This window comes from Jaculus jaculus, chromosome 4 (genome assembly GCF_020740685.1).
Source record: "Jaculus jaculus isolate mJacJac1 chromosome 4, mJacJac1.mat.Y.cur, whole genome shotgun sequence".
NCBI lineage: Eukaryota > Metazoa > Chordata > Mammalia > Rodentia > Dipodidae > Jaculus > Jaculus jaculus.
Genome location: NC_059105.1, coordinates 38633140 through 38653574, shown reverse-complemented (window position 1 = coordinate 38653574; position 20435 = coordinate 38633140). Strand labels below are relative to the sequence as shown.

General features: G+C 37.4%; 1 protein-coding gene across 1 annotated transcript in view; it reads right to left on the bottom strand.

Annotated features, from left to right (window-relative positions):
- Window positions 1-20435, bottom strand: part of C2cd6 (C2 calcium dependent domain containing 6) — a 126132-nt gene that overhangs the window by 53455 nt on the left and 52242 nt on the right. The window contains exons 14-15 of the mRNA XM_045148363.1: window positions 19038-19081; window positions 17388-17684 (exon numbers count right to left, since the gene is read on the bottom strand). Coding sequence (XP_045004298.1) covers window positions 17388-17684; window positions 19038-19081 — 341 coding nt within the window. The remainder of the gene's footprint in view (window positions 1-17387; window positions 17685-19037; window positions 19082-20435) is intronic.

Genomic DNA, 20435 nt, shown 5'->3' with positions numbered 1-20435 from the left:
TCCCAGATAGAAAAAGAAACTAACTATAAGTATGTTCAAAGATATCAAAGAATCTCAAGAGAAAACACACACACACACACACACATTGAATTAAATAAAGAGGTTGATACAAGATATGAAAGAATTAAACAAAGAAATAAAAATACTGGAAAAACCCATAGCCATACTTCGATACTAGAAAGAAAAGGAAAAAAACAAAAACCTCTAAGTCAAAGAAAAACTGCCACAGAAACCCTCAATGATAGAATGGATGAAGGGTAGGATGAACTATCTGAGACTGAAGACAAAGTATAGGAATTGGAACTTTCTAACAAAAAGAAATCGATAAGAAGATATAAACAGGGCCTTAAAGACACCACAAAAAGTGAGAGAACAGAATTACGGGCATAGAAGAAGGAGAACTAAACGTTTTCAACAAAATCACAGAATTCCAGAAATTAGGAGAAGAGGTGCCAATCCAGACATATGAGAAACAGACAAAAACAGAAAAGACCTCCTCTCATCATATTATAATTAGGAAATTTAAAAAAAAAGAATTTTAAAAGCAGCCAGAAAGAAGCAGTAAGTCATTTATAAAGGCAGGCCCATCAGAATAACTGATTCCTTTAACTGAAACTTTGAAAGCCAGGAGAGTTTGGAATTATGTGCTGCAAGTCTGAAACATAATCCAATCCAGACTGCTATACCCAGAAAAGCTAGATGTCATAATAGGAGAAAGAAAAAGGTTGTATGATAAAAACAGGCTAAAGGAACTCATGAGTAGTCAGCTCCACTGAAGCTGATTCTGGGAATTCTTCAGACTGAAGAGACAAACACATCTATGAGGCTGCAGAAAAGAATAAATCACATGAATAACAGATAAACAAGAGACAAATAAGAAAACTCCAAAGAGTTCAAAATCAGTAAAAATGACCAGAATGCATTTCTTTTAATAAATCTGAATATACATGGTCTCAACCACCCAGTCCAATGACAAAACACAGACTAGCAAAATAGTTTTAAAAATAAGATTGTCCAGGCTGGAGAGATGGCTTAGCAGTTAAGCACTTGCCTGTGAAGCCTAAGGACCCTGGTTTAAGGCTCAATTCCCCAGGTCCCACGTTAGCCAGATGCACAAGGGGGTGCACGCGTCTGGAATTTGTTTGCAGTGGCTAGAAGCCCTGGCATACCCACTGTGCGCTCTCGCTCTCTCTCTCTCTCTCTCTCTCTCTCTGTCTGCCTCTTTCTCTCTGTGTCTATTGCTTTCAAATAAATAAATAAAAATAAAAAAATAAAATTAAAAATAGGATTATCCTATTTGTTGCCTCCAAGAAAGAGACCTCACCCTAAAAGAAAGAAACTACCTTAGGATGAATGGATAGAAAAAGGAAATCTAGGATATAAGGCCCCATTCAGTAGAATTGAGGCCTGGTACTGACAGCCATCTCAAAAGCCTATGGTTTAGAAGGTCATAGGCCCCAGAAGGAGGCTTCTGCTGTTCCTTGGCTAAACTAAACTGTTATTCCCATCAAAAACCTTCTAGTCATAAGTGTTTACATCACTTGATTAATGCTGATCTCACTTTTGGTAACTTTATTTTTACAGATGGAGGTGAATACAAGACTCACCAAAATTATAAGAAGAGAAAGCCTGGGCTGGAGAGATGGCTTAGCAGTTAAGCACTTGCTTGTGAAGCCTAAGGACCCCAGTTGGAGGCTTGATTCTCCAGGACCCATGTTAGCCAGATGCACAAGGGGGCACACATGTCTGGAGTTCATTTGCAGGGGCTGGAGGCCCTGGCGCACCCATTCTCTCTCTCTCTCTCTCTCTCTCTCTCTGCCTCTTTCTGTCTCCGTCACTCTCAAATAAATAAATAAAAATGTACAAAAAAAAAAAAAAAAGAAGAGAAAGCCTAAGGCTTATAACTACTAGTCATCTTCACCACACCTGCCAGGGCTCAGAGAACATTGCAGAGGTGGTCATGGAAAGAATATGAGTGCTGCTCTCACTGCTAGCAAGAGAACTGTCTCCATGGAGATGGTGGTAGATAATGAGGAGACTCAAAACTCAACAGAAAATAAGAGGATATTGAGAGCTCTGCCCTAAAGATTTCTACCACACCCTCCAAGACTCAGGGAACATTGAAGAAGAGCAGGCAAAAAGAATGTAAAGCCACAGGATGTGTAGGTGTTCTTTGAGGCACTGGACCTTCTGACATGAACCAACTGGTTCATTACTTCTCAGTGGCTACTGATATCTCTACAAGACCCGCATGGTTACAAGCCTATCAACATTTGGCCTTGAAGGATGGAGGAGGACAAAAGGAGTAAGACAACAAAAAAGAGGAGGGCAACCTTGAAAGAGTGGGGTTCTCGGGGGCAAGGGGGGAAGAAGATACAAAAGAGGTTAATTGGTTAGGAACATAATCAAATTACTGTATGTTCATATATTAAGGTTCCAAATAATACAAAAAAATGAACAAAAAATAAATTGGAGCTAGTTAGCAAGCAGATATCACTGCTCCAATATCTAACAAAATAGATCTCCAAACCACACACATTCTTCTCAGAAGCCCATGGAACTTTCTCTAAAATACAATGTCAGGATACAAAGAAAGTTTTAACAAATATAACAAATATAAACTTAAATAACTCCTTGCATTCCTATCTAAATGGAATAAAATTACAAATCAACAGCAAGAAAAAATATAAAACATATAGAAACCCATGGAAATTAAACATGCTATTGAATGATGGAAGAATTATTTAGGAAAGGAAAAAAATTCTGGCATTATAATGAAAACTCAGCATACCAAAACTTACAGGATGCTATGAAAATAGTCCTAAGAGAAACACCACTCTTGGTAGACTAAGAAATCAGAGAGACCTCAAACAAATAATGATATACCTTAGAGCCTTAGAAAAACAAGAATGAGCAAAACCCAAAATCAATAGATGGAAAAAGATAGGAAATTAATGAAATAGAGAACAAAGAAACATAACAAAAATTTGTTTCTTTGAAAGGATAAACAAGATAGACCAAACTAACCAAACGAAAGCACAAGAAGACTTAAATTAATTAAAGATGAAAAGGGAGACATTACAACATATGCCAACAAAAACCAGAAATCATAAGTGGCATGCCTTAATTGGAAAATCTAAAATAAATAGCTGGGCATGGTGGTGCATGCCTTTAATCCCAGCACTTGGGAGGCAGAGGTAAGAGGATCGCCATGAGTTTGAGGCCACCCTGAGACTCCATAGTGAATTACAGATCAGCCTGGGCCAGAGTGAGACCCTATCTCAAAAAAAGGAAAAAAAAAAAAAAAGAAAGAAAGAAAGAAAGAAATGAATGTCTACATATATAGGACTTGCCAAAATTAAACCACTATAACCACTGTGAGATAATTTAAACATCCATAACAAGTAGTGAGATTGGAAAAGTACTAAAAAAAAATCTCCTGTCTAAAAAAGTACAGGCCTAGGTTGAGTCACTAGTAAAATTTACATGACCTTCAAAGAAGGACTAATTCATCTCAAATTATAAAATAGGAAAGGAGGGAAAACTACCAAACTTTTTCTGAAGCAAGTATTGTCCTGATAAAATCAAATAATGACACAACAAAAAAAATTATACACTAATATCCCTGATGAACATACAAAATTTTTCAACAAACTACCTACAACTTCAGAAACATATCAAGATCATTCACTGTGATCAAGTCTGTTTTATTGCAGAAATTTAGGGACATTCCCACATCTCTAAATCAATAAATGTAACTTGTCATATAAATGAACTCAAGAACAGAATTCACATTATCATCTCATTAGATGCAAAAAAGTCATTGTAAAATCCAACATACCTTCGTGATTAAAGCTTTGATCAGACTGGGAATACAAGGAACATGTCTTGACATAAGCTATAAGACACCTAAATAGGTTTTAAAAAAAAACCCTCAAAGTCCACAACAATCGGGAACAAGACAGGAGTTTCCACTTTTTCCACTCTTATTCAACATAGCATTAGAAATCTTAGCTAGAATAATAAGCCTAGAAAAGCAAATAAAAAGGAAATAGTAAAGGAAGAAGTCAAAGCATCCTTAATACTAAAAAAGCATCCTAAATCCTCTACCAGAAAACTCTCAGAACTGATAAACACTTTTAGGAAAATGTCAAGATATAAAATTAACATACAACAATTAGTAACTTTCCTATATACCAATAATGAACATGCTAAGGAAGAAATTAGAGAATCCTATTTACAATTGTCACATAAAATACTTTGGAATAAGCCTAACCAACAAGTAAAAGATATCTACAATGAAAACACTGAAATACGGAAGAAACAAATTGAAGATACAAGAACATGGAAAGAACTCATATGCTCATGGATTGGAAAAAGAAATGTGAAAATGACTATCTTACCAAAAGCAATCTAGAGATTCAATGTAATCCCCATCAAAATTTAAATGCCATTTGCAGAAATAAATTAAAAAAAATTAATTCCTCTGGGAACATAAGAGTTGGGATAGCAAAATTCCTTTCTGCTGGAAAAGTCATTAATAGTCTTAGTAGAGGACCCTGAATACTACACAACCGATCAGCTAAGCATGATATGACCACTGGGGCAGCAGTGGCATAACTTAAGGTCGTAACAAACCACTTTCTGATTGAATTTGAGGCCTATTCCACAGGAGGGAATTCATGCCTGATGCTGTAAACCACTCAAAAGCTCATTAGGGGTTGTAGATCAGAGTTAGTGGTAGCTGCTTTTGGAGGGGGAGGTTGTTAATGGAGAGACTCATATCTGGTTGTATTAGTTATCTCCTCATTGCTAGGGAAAAATACTCAACCAGAAGCAGTTCATGGAAGAAAAAGGACTTAATTCATCTTACAGTTTCGAGAAGTTTCACCATGGCAAGTAAGGCATGGCAAGTTCCAGTGGGAAGCCCATGTCACTTCTCACCAGTACCAGGAAATAGAATAGCAAGAGGGAGCAGGATATATCACCTCAAGGCCCATGCTCAGTGACCCTCCTCCTCCAGCAAGGCTACACCTCCTAAAGGTGTAACTTTCTCAAACAGCACGACCAGCTGGGGACCAAGTATTTAAACTTGTGAGCCAACAGGGGCATTTTATATTCAAACCACACTTGTCAAATTGCCAAGAATACATGACTGTTGAGTGTTCAACCCTAAATGGGACTATCTGTATCACCTTCTCAGAGGCTCAAGGAACATCATGAAAGGGTGAAACATATTAGACCTGGAGGAAGGAGAATAGTATTGTGTAATGCTGTTTTCTGGACATGACACAGGTGTTGCATTCATCAGCTCACAGCAGTTGTGGTTACCTGCACCAACTTGCAAAAGATTCGGTCCATTGTGGATGGACTCTGAAGGCCCCACTCTTGCCTGAGGAGTTATCGATTGCTGGTGTGGCAGGGAGGTGGGGCAGGAGACCATTTCAGTGGTACAGTCAATTGGTAAGTTGTCCATGTTCCAGAAAAATAACACCTCATCCATGGGCATGCAAATAAGCCTAATCAACTCACTAGGTGTGGTGGTGGTGTAGAACGGATCTAGTTGGGAGGAGATAGGGATTAGACACAGTGAGAAAAGAGAAGATAATAAGATGTATATGCTCAAAGTACATTTTATATATGTGCAAAATTGTCTAAAAATACATTTTAAAAGAATAACTGACACCATTTGAACCTATTACAGCTTTTAGTCTACTAGCATTGAAATAGACAGTAATGAAAAAAAATTTACATTAACATGGAATTTGAATTTTAAATACCCCGAAGAACAAGCTCTATGATTGTGACAAAGAAACTTTATTTAAAGGCCCTAGAGAAACTGACATTCAAAATGAAGTCTAAAGGCAACTGGACACAGCATTACACAAAACAAACATAAAAGAAAAAAATCCAAGTACTGCAAGAGTCTTGAGTAAGAAGGGATCCTAGTTTCTTGAAACATTTGATAGTTGAGATAGAAGCACAGAAAAGATATAGGGTTGTATAATAAGGGAGGAAAAGAAGCCACCCCAAATGGGACTTTATCATACTGGTTTGGTAAGGAAAGATAGAGGGGAAGAGAATTAAGGACATGAACAAAGTCGTATTGAAATCAATGTCTATTAATGACATCCATATAAAAAGAAGATGGAAGAAAGTAGAGGTGCAATGATAATAGTTATCTCACAGAAGTATCTACTCAACCATTTCAGGGGTAAAGTGACAATGATCAGGTTTTGCCAGGTGTAGGCTAGGTAAATCAAGACAATCCTCCTAAAAACAAGACAAGGAACAACCAATAAATGGCTTAGAGGATATTCAAGTGGAAATGTCTAGGAGGGTATTGGACAGAAGGTTGTGACATGTGTTTGTGACTCATCACTTCTACCAGGGGTACAGATGACTTCAGAATAAGAGTTTGGTTGTTAGCCTGATCTTCTCATATTTCAGCAAGTGCTGTCATCCTGTGGGACCATGGAGTATGTATATATTTAAATCATCAGCATCACACAGATGATTCTCAAATTTCCAGACTGAAAAGACCTGGTACCTGGCAGAATCTTCACTAACGTTAAAGGAGAGGGGCTTATAGTCTACAATTAAGTGGGTCATCATTGCACATAATCAAGTTGTGACCTACTTTATAGCATACATTGCAGTTGATGTTTTTATTTAGCACTGTGTCATGATTTGGATATAAAGTATCTTCCAAAGGCTCTTATGTTCAAGGTTGAGTACCCAATAAGTATATCCAATAATTGAAGGTAGTTGGATCATGAAAGCTCTGATCTAATTAATGGATTGACTCATTGACAGATTCATCATTGAATGGACTACTGAGAGCTAATGGAAACTTTGGAAGGTGGGGCCTGAAGGAAGTGGGTTATTGCACCATGCCCTTGAGGAGACATCTTGTCCCCGATCTCTTTCTCACTTCCTGGCATCTTCCTCCACCAGGTGCTCCCAGCATCACCATATTCTTCCTTGCCTCAGACCCAAGAAGTTGAAGCCAGTTGACTATGCACCTTCTGAAACTATGAGCTAAACATCTTCCTCCTCTAAGTGATGTTCACACATACTTAACTAATTTTGTGTGGCTGCTATAACAAATTATGTCACATTTGGTGGCTGAAAAAAAAATCAAATTTTATTTTCTCACACTTCACACTTCTGGAGGCCAGAAAACAAGTTTCACTAGGCAGAAGTCAATGTGTCAGTGTTCTTATTGCTTCCAGCTTATGGTGGATAAAGGTATTGTTTGGCTTAATAAAGGATGCCTTTAAACACTTGTTTCATGTTCACATTACTTATCCTCTGTCAATTCTCCAACTGATCCTCTCTTATATGGATACTTATGATGGCCTTTAGGACTCACCTGAATAACCCACTACAATCTCCTCACCTCAACTTAATCATATCACTGAAGTCTTCATAATATTTACATAGTCTACACATTAAGACCTGTTATCTTTTAAAGCCATTAATCAGTCAAATAACGGGATATTTAAGTTCAAGAAGTTGTAACACAGTATCCATGGATGATTGGTTACAGGACTAGAATGATATCAAACCCTTTATGCTTAAGTCCCTTAGATTAAAAAAAAAAAAGTGTGATATTTGTATATAATCAACATACTTTCCTATATACTTAAAACACTCAATTCAATTAAATGTTATGAAATATATAGCTTAGGAAAAATGTACATGTCTGGTGCAGACATTTTTAAGAATCTTTGGATATGCAGATGTGGAATCCACATACATGGAAGGCTGACTGTATTTACATATTAAATATTAATGCTCTGAATAACTCTAACAAAAATATGAAACCATTACAGAAAAAGTCTAGCTTTCCAACAGTAAATAAACCTATGGAGAGGCCACTGGAAAAGAGAGGCTCTGAGACCACATGGGGTGCACGGCTCAGCCATCCCAGAGTCCTAATCGATCAGTATCCCAGTTGTTTCCAACAAGGCATCAAACATGTCAATGATCCACTGAGATCTGTCTCAGCAATCCCTAAGATGACACTGCCCCAACTGACATGGGGTGGAACAGAACTTAAGTACATTCCACACATCAAGTCTTGAGAGCAAAAGTGCTTTCAGATGCTAAGTTTTGAAGTAGTTTGTTATGCAAATAATTAAAATAGGTACCTACAGATAGACTGCTGACATAATAAAACCCCTAGATATGTAGAATTGTTTGGGGACCACAAAGTAGGCAAAACCAGGAAGATCTCAAGAAAACTGAGGAAGAAGCCAGGCATGGTGGCACATGCCTTTAATCCCAGCACTCGGGAGGCAGAGGTAGGAAGATTGCCATGAGTTCGAGGCCACCCTGAGACTCCATAGTGAATTCCAGGTCAGCCTGAACCAGAGTGAGACCCTACCTCGAAAACCAGAAAAGAAAGAAGACTGGGGAAGGACATGAAAGCATTTTTTATTGAAGACTAAAAATGGCAATCAACTTCTTGTACTGATGGAAAGTTTGACAACTCTGCTCCCCGTTACCATGGAAAATAGATAACATGTATGATAAACTTGAACATTTGGCTAAGAATTCTAGGTAGCATGCTGACAATACCAAATGGCTTCTTTTAGCTATGCAATACAAAATGCAAATGAAGAGAAGTGAACTAGAAAAGGATATGTTCAGTTTTAAAGTAGCATTTAAGGGAAAGATTTCTGAGCCAAAATTTTCTGGTATTGGAAAATAAAATAGTTCCTTGTTCATACCTCTTCTAGTTAATGACTCTCAAAGTAAGAAAAGCTCTCATGGCTATGATGAGCCAATCAAATATGATTTTGAGGCAAAGATAATGAGGCTGTAAGATTATTAAAACATCGAAAAGATTTAAGCTGATGCCTACTATATCCACTCAGCTACAAAAGAATTACTGGAAGGATTTTAGCTGGCATCTTAGGATCTCTCTGCTACATGGCTGTGCTTAAAAATTCTTTTTTTTTTTTTCAAGGTAGGGTCTCACTCTAGCCCTGGCTGACCTGGAGTTCACTATGTAGTCTCAGGGTGGCCTTGAACTCATGGCAATCCTCCTACCTCTGCCTACTGATTGCTGGGATTAAAGGCATGCACCACCACTCCTGCCTAAAAATTCTTAAGGATGCTGTGTCATAGCATCCAGATTCTCAAGCAAAGGAAACAGAGGCCTGTCTTACAATATTTAAGGGTGTAATATTTGGCTAAATAAAATCATAACTTGTTGCACAAGAAAGCCACAAAATCATCAAAAAGAATTGTATATCTCGAACTAAAAGGAACAAATAAAGTTTAAAGTGAATCAGGAAGGACACAGGCTACAAACTACTTCACTACAAACAAAAATTCCCTTTATGTCTATGCTTTTATGTATCTAGGAATCATAAATGAGAAAACATATTTGTCTTAACATGATTATCACCACTTGCATCCATTTACCTGCAAACATGACTTTGGTTTTAATGGCATAAAAAATTCCAATGTGTACATATACATTTTACTTATCCAGTCCTCTGTTGTTGGACACTTGGGTTGGTTTCATACTTTAGTCTTTGTGAACAGTGCTGCAATAAACATTGAGGTACAAATCTCTCTGTGCTGGGCTGGAGAGATGGCTTAGAGGTTAAGGCACTTACCTGTGAAGCCTAAGGACTCATGATTAACTCTCCAAATCCTACATAAGCCTGATGCACAGTGACACAAGTGTGCAATGTTGCACATGCCCACAAAGGGATGCACGTGTCTTGAGTTTGATTGCAGTGGCTGGATACCCTGGCATGCCAATTCTCTCATGTTCGCTCTTGCTCTCTCATTCTCTCACATTAAAAAAAAAAAAAAAAAAAAAAAGGCCAGTCTGTTGGGCTGACCTCAAAAACATATCTCTGTAGTATGGTGACTTGGAGTCCTTTTGGGTAAATTCCTAGATGTTAAATAGCTGTGTTGTTTGGAAGACCTGGTGTTCACTTTTTGTTGTTGTTTTTGAGAAAACTTCATAATGACTTCCATTGTGGATGAACTAGTTTCCTTTCCCACCAGCAGTGTAGTGTATAAGGGTCCCTTTGGTCTATATCCTCTTCAGCACTTGTTTTGTCAATGACTGCCATTCTGAGTGGGATAGGATGGAATCTCAATGTAGAATTTATTAGCATTGCTCTGATGTCTAGTGAAATTGAATATTATTTTTATGAGTGACCATTAGGATTTCATCTTTTGAGAAATGTCTTCTCATTTCATTATCCCTTTTTTTGGTTGGGGCATGTATGATTTTTTGTTTAGCTTTTTAAAATTATCTGTCCTAGATATTAATTCTCTTTCAGATGTATAGCTAACAAAGATTTTCCCCCATTCTGTAGGCTATTTGGTTACTAAATGAACTGCTCCGCTTGCTGTACAAAAGCAGAAGCTATTTAATTTCATAAGATCCCAATTGTTGGCCTTATTTTCTGAGCAAGGCAAGTTCTGTTGAGTAGTTCGTTCCTATACCTATGCTTTGAAGCATTTTATCTACATCTCCCTTTAATAGTTTCAGAGTTTTAGGTCATATATTTAACTTTTTGATCCATTTGGAGTTGATTTTTGTGTACAGTGAGATATAGAGATCTAGTACCATTCTTCCACATGTAGATTTTTCCAGCACCACTTATTAAGCCGTCTTTCCTCCAATGTGTACTTTTTGGCATCTTTTTAAAATAAATCAGGTGATTATAGTTGCATGAATTTATAATCAGCTTTTCTTCTCTGTTCCCTTGATCTATATGCCTGTTTTTGTGCTGGTATCATTGGTTTTATTACTATGGCTCTGTAGTAGAACTTGAAATCAGGTATAGTAATATCTTAGCAATATTCTGTTTTCTCAGGATTGTTATCTGGGGCCCTTTGTGCTTCCATATGAATTTTGAAATTTTTCTATTTCTATAAGGCATGGGGTTAGAATGTGGATTGAAACTACATTGAATCTGCAGACTGCTTTTGTTTTGATGGCCATTTTTATATTAGTTCTTCCAATCTATGAGAGGTCTTTTGATCTTCTAGTGTCTTTTTTGTTTCTTCAGTATTTTAAAGTTTTCATTGTAGTGGTCTGTCACTTCCTTGGTTAGGTTTATTCGAGTTATTTATTTTTGGGAGGAAATTGTAAAAGGGATTATTTCCCTGATTTCTTTGTCAGAATGTTTGTTTTACTATGGTTTTAACATGGTTTGTTCTTTGTTCTTTCTTGTTGCCTTATGGATGTTTATATTTCTCTTTGGTCTTCTGGACAGCTGTATCTTCTGAAGAGGTAGGTTTCAGTGGTCCTTTAGCCTGTTTTTATCATGGAAAGTTTTTCTTTCTCCAATTATGAGATAGCTTTGCTGTGTATAATAGTTGGGGTTGGCAGTTGTGGTTGTTCAGAACTTGAAATACATCATTCCAAGCCAGTGAGGCTTTTAAAATTTCTGTTGTGGGGCTAGAGAGATGGCTTAGCAGTTAAGCACTTGCCTATGAAGCCTAAGGACCCTGGTTCAAGGCTGGATTCCCCAGGACCCACGTTAGCCAGATGCACAAGGGGGCACATGTGTCTGGAGTTCATTTGCAGTGGCTGGAGGCCCTGGCGCGCCCATTCTCTCTCCCACCTCCCCACCCCCGCCTCTTTCTCTGTCTGTCACTCTCAAATAAATAAAAATAAACAAAAAATATTTTTAAAAATTTCTGTTGTGAATTCAGCTGTTATTAGGATGGGCCTGCATATTTAGTGTTTTAACTGTACTATAACATGGGGACTTTCTTTTCTGATCTTATCTATTTGGTGTTCTAAATGCCTCTTATACATGGATAGGCATCTCATTAGATTTGTTATTTTTTTTCTATACTCTTAAAAATGTTTTCTAAGGCTTTGGCATAAAATTTTTCTTCATGTAGCTGGGCATGATGGCTCACACCTTTAATCCCAGCACTCAGAAGGCAGAGGTAGGAGGATCATCAGGAGTTTGAGGCTACCCTGAGACTACATAGTGAATTCCAGGTCAGCCTGAGCTAGAGTGAAACCCTACCTCAAAAAAAAAATTTTTTTTCATGTATGTTCATACTTTTAGCAAGTGACCTTTTCATAGTGTGCCATAGATCTTGTATGTTTTTGTACATTTTTGTCATTGAATGAGGAAATTTTTAAATTGTCTACCTTGCCTTCAGGCCCTGATATTTTGTCTTCCCTGAATCCATTCCATTAATCAGGCTTTCCACTGAGCTTTTTGTTTTTATTTACATTATTTGGTTTTTCTTTAGTGTTCCTATCTCTTTTTTGAATTATATTTTTTAATTCCAGAAAAATTTAACAGGTTTATTTATCATTGTTACAAAATTGAACTGTTGAAACTTGTTCACTGAAACATTTTGACTTGCATTAATACCTTACATCCCCACATTTATATTAAAAATCCACACACAAATGAAAATGAAGAAACTGCCAATACCTGATTCCTGTCACTTAGTTTTCCACTTGCAATCATATGCTTAGGTACCTTCTGATCCCATGGAAAAAATATCTAACATTCAGAACTACCGATAACAGAGAGAGAAAGAAAAAAAAATTTTTTTTGAGAATGAAATGTTTCCCATCATAGTGGACTCTTAAGCACACTCTCCATGTATGCGGCATGCTAGATGGACATCTTTTGGCATAATTGTTACACATTTGGCATGGATAGCACACAGGTTGGTATCTTCAAAAAGACCAATCATATAGGCTTCCCTGCCGCCGGCAAAGTACCAATAGCTGCACTTTGAAAGCACACATGTGTTTTGAAGTCCTGAGTAATTTCTCGCACCAGAGGCTGAAAGGGCAGTTTGCAAATCAGAAGTTCAGTGGACTTCCTATAGCGTCTAATTTCACGGAGTGCCACAGTACCAGGCCTGCAATGATGAGGTTTCTTCACCCTACCAATACCAGTAGAGGGCGCTCTATTGCTGAGCAGTTTTTGTAGCCAGTTGATTCCTGGGTGATTTACCACCTGCTCTGTAGGAGCCATGGTAGAGACCACCTCACCTATCCCCTTCTCCTGTGGCTGCAAGCTCCGCCAGCTAGAAGGCAGCGCTGACGTTAGAGGGCGATGGCGGCAGCTGCAAACACAATTGAAAGCTGAATTCTATTTTCATATACAGTATTAATTTTCTTACTCCATTCAGTTGTTTATTCATGTTCTCTTGAAATTCATTTAGGAATTTGTGACTTCTTTGATTTCTTTGAACATATTTATAATCATTCTTTTGAACTATGTCTTAAGTATTCTCTAATTTGCTCTTTTTAAGGGCTATCACTCTGGGGTTGGTAATTTTTGGAGAAGATGTATTGCCTTGGTTTTTTATGATTCCTGTGGTTTTTTCTTTGGGGACTTGCATATCCAAGGTGATATATATATGACCATGGGATGCTATGAGGCCTGGCCAGAGTTGCCAAGGCTTTTTCCTCACTGAGAATTGATGCTGTCATGCTCTATGGATGGTGGGAAAGGCAATAAAATAAAAGCACCTGGTACAGGTTTCATGAGATCCATTCAGATTCGCTATGTTCCAAACCCGCTGTCTAATGCCATTTATCCACTTTGTATGCTCAACAGTTTGTGGCCTTGGAGTTTGTCTCAATCCAAAGAACTGTTATTGGATGCCCTAGAGACTGATGCAGTAGCACTTCAGCAGGACTATATGTGGACACTGACTTTCTGATATAAGGCAGCAAGTAGGGGTCACAGGCCAGCTGCTGGACATCAACTGGGTCCTCCTTCTGGGAGGCCAGGCAACATCAGGTAAATACCTTTGCTTCAGGTGTTACTACTGGCTTTGGCAAGAACTGTACTTTAGTAGCTTTAAGAATAGTATTCTCTTGTACAATGTCTTGCTGGGACTGATTATGGCCAAATGGGTTCCTTCGATAAAGACTGTCTACCAGTGCATACGATCACACCAACTGACCAGACAGCAATTCTGAGATCTTTGGTGGTTCCACAAAACACTCTGGTGGTAAATACGTGTACTAATTTAGTTGTTGTTGGTGTTGCAGTTACTTTCTCATTGCTAGACACACACCCAGCCAGAAGCAGCTTATGCAGGAAAGGAGTTTATTTCAGGCTTGTAGAATCCAGGGGAAACACCATCAGTGGTGGAAGAAGATGGCTCACTTCCATATATCCAAGCAGAAAGACCACCAACATCTAGAAAATAGGAACCACCAGAGTTCCAAACTTCTCTGAACACTCCTTAGAGATGGACTTAAGATCCAGCCCCAGTGACACTTCCTACAGTAGGCTGCTGGAGACTCAAGTGCCAAGCTTAAACAAAAATACCTCAGGTTAAGCCGGGTGTGGTGGCACAGGCCTTTAATCCCAGCACTTGGGAGGCAGAGGTAGGAGGATTGCCATGAGTTCAAGGCCACCCTGAGACTACATAGTGAATTCCAGGTCAGCCTGGACCAGAGTGAGACCCTACCTCGAAAAACCAAAAAAACAAAAACAAAACATCAACAACGAAAAAACCTCAGGTGGCCTGGAGAGACGGCTTAGTGGTTAAAGTGCTTGCCTGTGAAGCCTGAGGATCCAGGCTTGACTCCCCAGAACCCACGTAAACCAGGTGCACAAGCAACACATGAGCGCAAGGTAGTGCACGTGCATAATAAGGTGGCACACACATCTGGAGATCATTTGCATTGGCTAAGGCCATAGCATGCCAATCCTCTCTCGCTTGCTTTCTCTCTTTCATAAACTAAAAAATAAAAATACCTCAGGCTATGAGGGACATACTTTCACATTCAAACTATCACAGTTGGTATGAGTGGAAAGTAACAAAAAGCAAATTAAGACTGGTGAGTAGTATTGGGTTTGTAAAAAGTAGAGGAGGGGGACATAAATAGGAGAAAATGAAACAGAAATAAGTTTGGGGCTTTTTGTAAAAGATACAGTGGGAGTGAACATGGGCTAGTCTCAAACTTAAATCTTATAAGGTTCTAAATCCTCTGTTTTTATATTTTAGAAGGCCTGGGTTGCCACATCCGAAGTTCAGCTGCCTTGCTAAAATGACCATATGAAGAGGTCACATGGAGAAGGATAGAGATGATTCCTAAGATTACATGAAGGAGGGAGAAGAGGGAAGAAGACAGAGACAGTTACACACACACACACACACACACGAGAGAAAATATCAACGTAGGTAACTGCACATTCCAGATGAGCCCAGCCTTACAGTTTTTCTCATCACAGTGTCAGTCATGTCAGTGAGCCTTCGTGAATGTTCCAGCCCAGTCAAACTCCTAAATGACTATAAGCCCATATGACCTCCAAGAGCCTATGGAACAGAACTTCCCACATAAGCACAGCCAACAGCATCTTGAGCCTTTAAAAAATGGCTGTTTTAAACCTCTATGATTTGGAGTGGTTTGTTATACAGCAATAAATAACTACTTATCACATGAAAACCAAATATTTTGGAAGTCAGTCTGCATATAATATGGAAATTAAAAGCAAACTACCAGCTATTGAAAAGTACAGGCTTATACAAGTGGTCAATATTCTTCAAATAAAAAGATTCATTTTAAGCATAAGCAATATCTCCAAGTTTTCAAAATACAATCTAGAGAAGGATATAATCTACCAATAGTAGGCAAATAAAAATGACTACTAAGTACAGAAAATGTTCTTGTTGTTTAAAGGGCCATTAGTACTTCAATACTTTTGGTGAAGCAAAACCATCATATAAACAACAATATGCCCTTTAGCTAAGTGCATTATTAGATCATCATATAGCAACTAAGTAAATAATGTTAATTTTTAGCCAACAATATGAAAACCTTTAAAATTATGAAATAATCATATTTATAGTCATTCTGTATCTTGCAATTTTCTGAGAAAATTCAAGTAGCATTGTTACAATGTCAAATCACTAAAAGCACAATATAAAACTATATGGTTTTACACAAGTTTGGAAAGTGGATATATATGCATAACAAAGACTGGTTGAAGTAAAAACACTAAAGGTTGCAAAAGAATTATAATTTCATCTATTTACCATCTCTTTATGCTTCTCCACATTCAAAATTTTTTCTCTGAATGTATGTCTAGGAAAAACTGAATGTTATTCTAATTATATTAGTCAAGCTACTGACTTGGGTAATTAAGAATAATTCCCCAGCTAAAGCTATTTAACAAAATACACATGTTTTAATTTCAGAGATGTTAGAAATAGCCTGGTTTGGGCTGGAGAGATGGCTTAGTGGTTAAGGTGCTTGCCTACAAAGCCTGAGGACCCAGGTTTGATTCCCCAGTATTCATGTAAGCCAGATGCACAAGGTGGCACATGTGTCTGCAGTTCATTTGCAATGGCTAAAGGCCCTGGTGTGTCCATCCTCTCTTTGTGCCAAATAAATAAATAAAATATATATTATACCATATATATACAGATATACATATATATATATATGTATGTATATATATGTGTGTGTATATATATATATATATATATATATATATATATATATATATATATATAAAAGAAATAGCCTGGCTTGAGATTTAGGTGAGAATTAAGAGATTTAGGTGCCCAAGCTAGTTGAGTATTTACAATCAGAACCTTACCTAGACCTCAAATTTATTATGCTCTGACTTTTTAAAAGACCTCTCTATTATAATGATTCAAATGAGATTCTAAGTAAAATAACCATCATTTCGAAAAGGCTTTTCTGGAGTAACTCATATTTACTTTTGGAGCTTTTAACAAAGAAAAGATATGACATTTCCTGTAACATAGCAGGTCTGTGTGTGGAGGGGGGTGTTGCATATACGTTCCCAACAATTTATGTGGATCTGGGAATCCAAGCCAGGGTAACCACTGAGCCATCTCACCAGTTCCCAGTTGTTTTTATTTCCATTGAAATAATTTCTTAAGCTTTTACATTTTTTTGAATTTATATGTTGATATTGTGGTTACATTTTCAACTAACTCACACTAACCCAAGTAATTAGCTTGCATTACCGCCTTGTAATATATTACTATGCTTGTTTTTGAAACTTTTCCCCCTCATTTATCAATATAAGTAGGATAGGAATATTTAATATAGTTGAACACATTTCCACTTGAAAACATTGTATGAATTACAATTTATTTGTATTTAATTGCTTTTCTTAAAAAATAAATCATTGTTTTTCCTGGTATGATGCCTTTAAGCATAATGTGGGGATAAACACCTTTACTTCACAGTCTTGTGGTGGATCTTGGTTTAACCTTTTCATTTCAAATCCCAGGAAGTCAAGTTTGTGCTCTTCCTTTCAGTTGTTTATATTGTTGCCTTGAAACCTAATTTGCACTGGAGATGAATCTACATTCCTCCTCCTTATTTTCTCAGGGTTTATAGAGAAATTTTCCAACTTTACCTGATGCAAGGATGAGCTTGTTTTTAAAATGCTTGGATATTTTTTGACTAAGTTGTCATCTGGTGGGAACAATGAACTTTTCCTTTGGTCCAAGTGAATGACCTCTGAAAATGAGCTGTATGGGTGTAAGTATGGCGTGGAACCCTCTACTCTTCTTTCTGGGATATTAATAGGGGGCAATAAAGTATCCACAGGTGAAGATTGGCCATTTTTGTAAGAAACAGACACTGAACTATCTTGGTCTGGCAGTTTCAAAGTTGGTGTAGTCAGGCCTTTCTTATCTTCATTTTCCAGGAGCTAGAAAATAGAGCAATAAGATAAGCTGCCAATTAATAATTATTCAATAGCAAACATTTCAAACTAATAAGTTATTGAAAAACATAGAAAAAAACTCCATTGCCTGAAATCATAAAATATTGTCCACAAAAGTAAAAAGACTGGTTTATAAATCAGTGGTTGCACACATCTGAACTGCATAGAGTGGCAACATCTTAAGAAAATCTGGGGTCATGTGGTACACGATAAACTATTACCAATGTCATGAAGCAAGGGAATTTTGACAGCAAAGTAATGCAAAGAAAAGTATCATAAAGCATCACAACAGTGACATAAAATAAAGAAATTATAATAGAAAAAGAGTACAAAGAAGGGATCCTATAACGACGATCCCCTTTAATCTAAATAAATTTAGCTTTGTCTTATTTATTTATCTCTCCTTTGCTCACCCCATTCCTTGACTTTGGGAAAACAGTACATACTGATTCTTCACATGGTATTTGGGAGCCACTGAACCCAAGATGGAAATCATTAAATACTTATCTGTGCAGCATTTGGCAAAAAGGTTTTATTCTTCACTGAGTGAAAGGACTGTTTACTGCTTACTTGAGCCACTGCCTCCTGTGAAGTTCACAGAAAGGGAAATTATATTAAGTGGATTCCATTTTTTACAAAGTTTACTAAGTTCTATTATGAAGTATGTGCTACTATACATAGCATGAAAAATTAAAAGGTTTTGATGAGAATCAAGAATATGGTCAGGTATATGGCAACCACTTCTTGGATCTTATACAAAACTTTATGCTTTTTTTTCTTATTTTCCCTTCTCTTCCTCAATACTTTCCATCCCATCCTTCATATACATTCTTAAATGTTACTGTTTTAGTCACAAGCCTCTGTTTCCAGACTATAATTTAAAAGATGTATAACCATATAAATATTGTCACAACAGAAATAACTTATAAAACAATGAAATAACTTCTTGGATGTTGTTTTAAATTTCCATCTATAACTATTTTGCCACTTACAAATATTCCTATCACTTGTTAGAATGATTACTCAAAGTTCTCTTCTAAATTCCCTTACCTCACTTGGAGTGGTTTCAGCTTTATTTTTAAAAATATATTTTATTTATTTATTTATTTATTTGACAGAGAAAGAGGGAGAGAGAGAGAGAAAGGGAGAGAATGGGCATGCCAGGGCCTCCAGCCACTGCAAATAAACTCCAGACACATGTGCCCTCTTGTGCATCTGGCTAACGTGGGTCCTGGGGAATCAAACTTGGGTCCTTTGGCTTTGTAGGCAAACACCTTAAACAGTAAGCCATCCCTATAGCCCTCAAGTTTACTTTTTATATAAAGAGAATTCCCTTACCTCACTTGGAGTAATTTCAGGTTTACTGTTTGTACGAAGAAAATCTGTTTAAGAAATCAATAAGAGTATTTTATTTTCCATAAATAATAATGAATTGTTTATATGCATGTACAATGATACAATATTAGCCACATTTTCCTTCCTTCAAACAAAAAGCAACTTAAGACAAAGTATCTATTCAAATATATACATTACTTAGTTAAAAACAGGTTGGTATTTGGTCATAAGTCCTAAGGGGGAAACAATACCTTTGATTTTGTTAAATGTACATATTGTGCCATCAAGCTGCCTTCTAAATATTTGTGTTTATGGTCTTAGATTAGTGCTGCTCTTGTCTTTGGTCGGAGAAGCTTCTGGTGGTTATTGTGGAGACTCATGACTGGTCAAAGTGCTTAACCCTAAATCAGAAATCCAGTCACATTTTCTAAAGCTCAGGGAACATTACGAAAGAAGAAGAAAATATATACGAAGCAGAGGATGGGAAGGAGTACTGTGGAGTACTGTCTTCCAGACAGAATATGACTGCTGTGCACATGAACTCAGAGCAGTTCCCTGCTGGCGCCTGCACAAGAGTGGGCTAGTCAAGACCCCATCCCAGATGGGGAGTAGGCTCAGAAGATCCCTGAGGAGCTATTGGAAGTTAGCGGTAGCTGGAAGAGTGGGGGTACTTTTTTTTTTTTTTAGTAGTGTAGCCACTGATAAGCTGCCCATGCCCCAGAAAATAACCACACACCCTGTGATCATGTGAGCAACCCAAGAAACAGGCGTCCAAATAGAAGTGGGATTAGTTGGGAAGGAAGGATTCAGTGGCAGTGGGAAGAGGGCAAAGGAAGGCAACGGAGGAGCAAATGTGATCAAAATACATACATGTATAAAATTTGTGAAAAAATGAATTAATTATAAAATAAAAGCAGGTAGATGAATCTCTGGGAAGATGGTGCAGTACATGAACAAGTATGGGGCTGAAATGAGGCCGTGATGTAAACCCTCTTTGTCAGGGTTGGAGAGGTGGCTCAGCAGTTACGGCACTTGCCTGCAACGCTTGACATGCGTACCCACGTAAAGCTAGATGCGCCAAGTGCCATATTGCATCTGGAGTTTGTTTGCAGTGCCAGGAGGCCTTGGCACAACCATTCCCTTTGTCTGTCTCTATGTCTGTCTGTTTGCAAATAAATAAATATATATTTTTAAATGACTTCTCACTTTTGAGTAACCTACATGCTATTTTCCAAAGTTCCTGCACCATTTGAACCCACAGTAGTATATAAGAGTTTCAATTTTTCCATAGCCTTGCCAACATTTATTTTTTGGCCTTTTGATAACAGCCATTCTATCATGTGTAAGATGTTATTTCATTATGATCCTGGTTTAGATATAACTGGTGATTAATGATGTTGA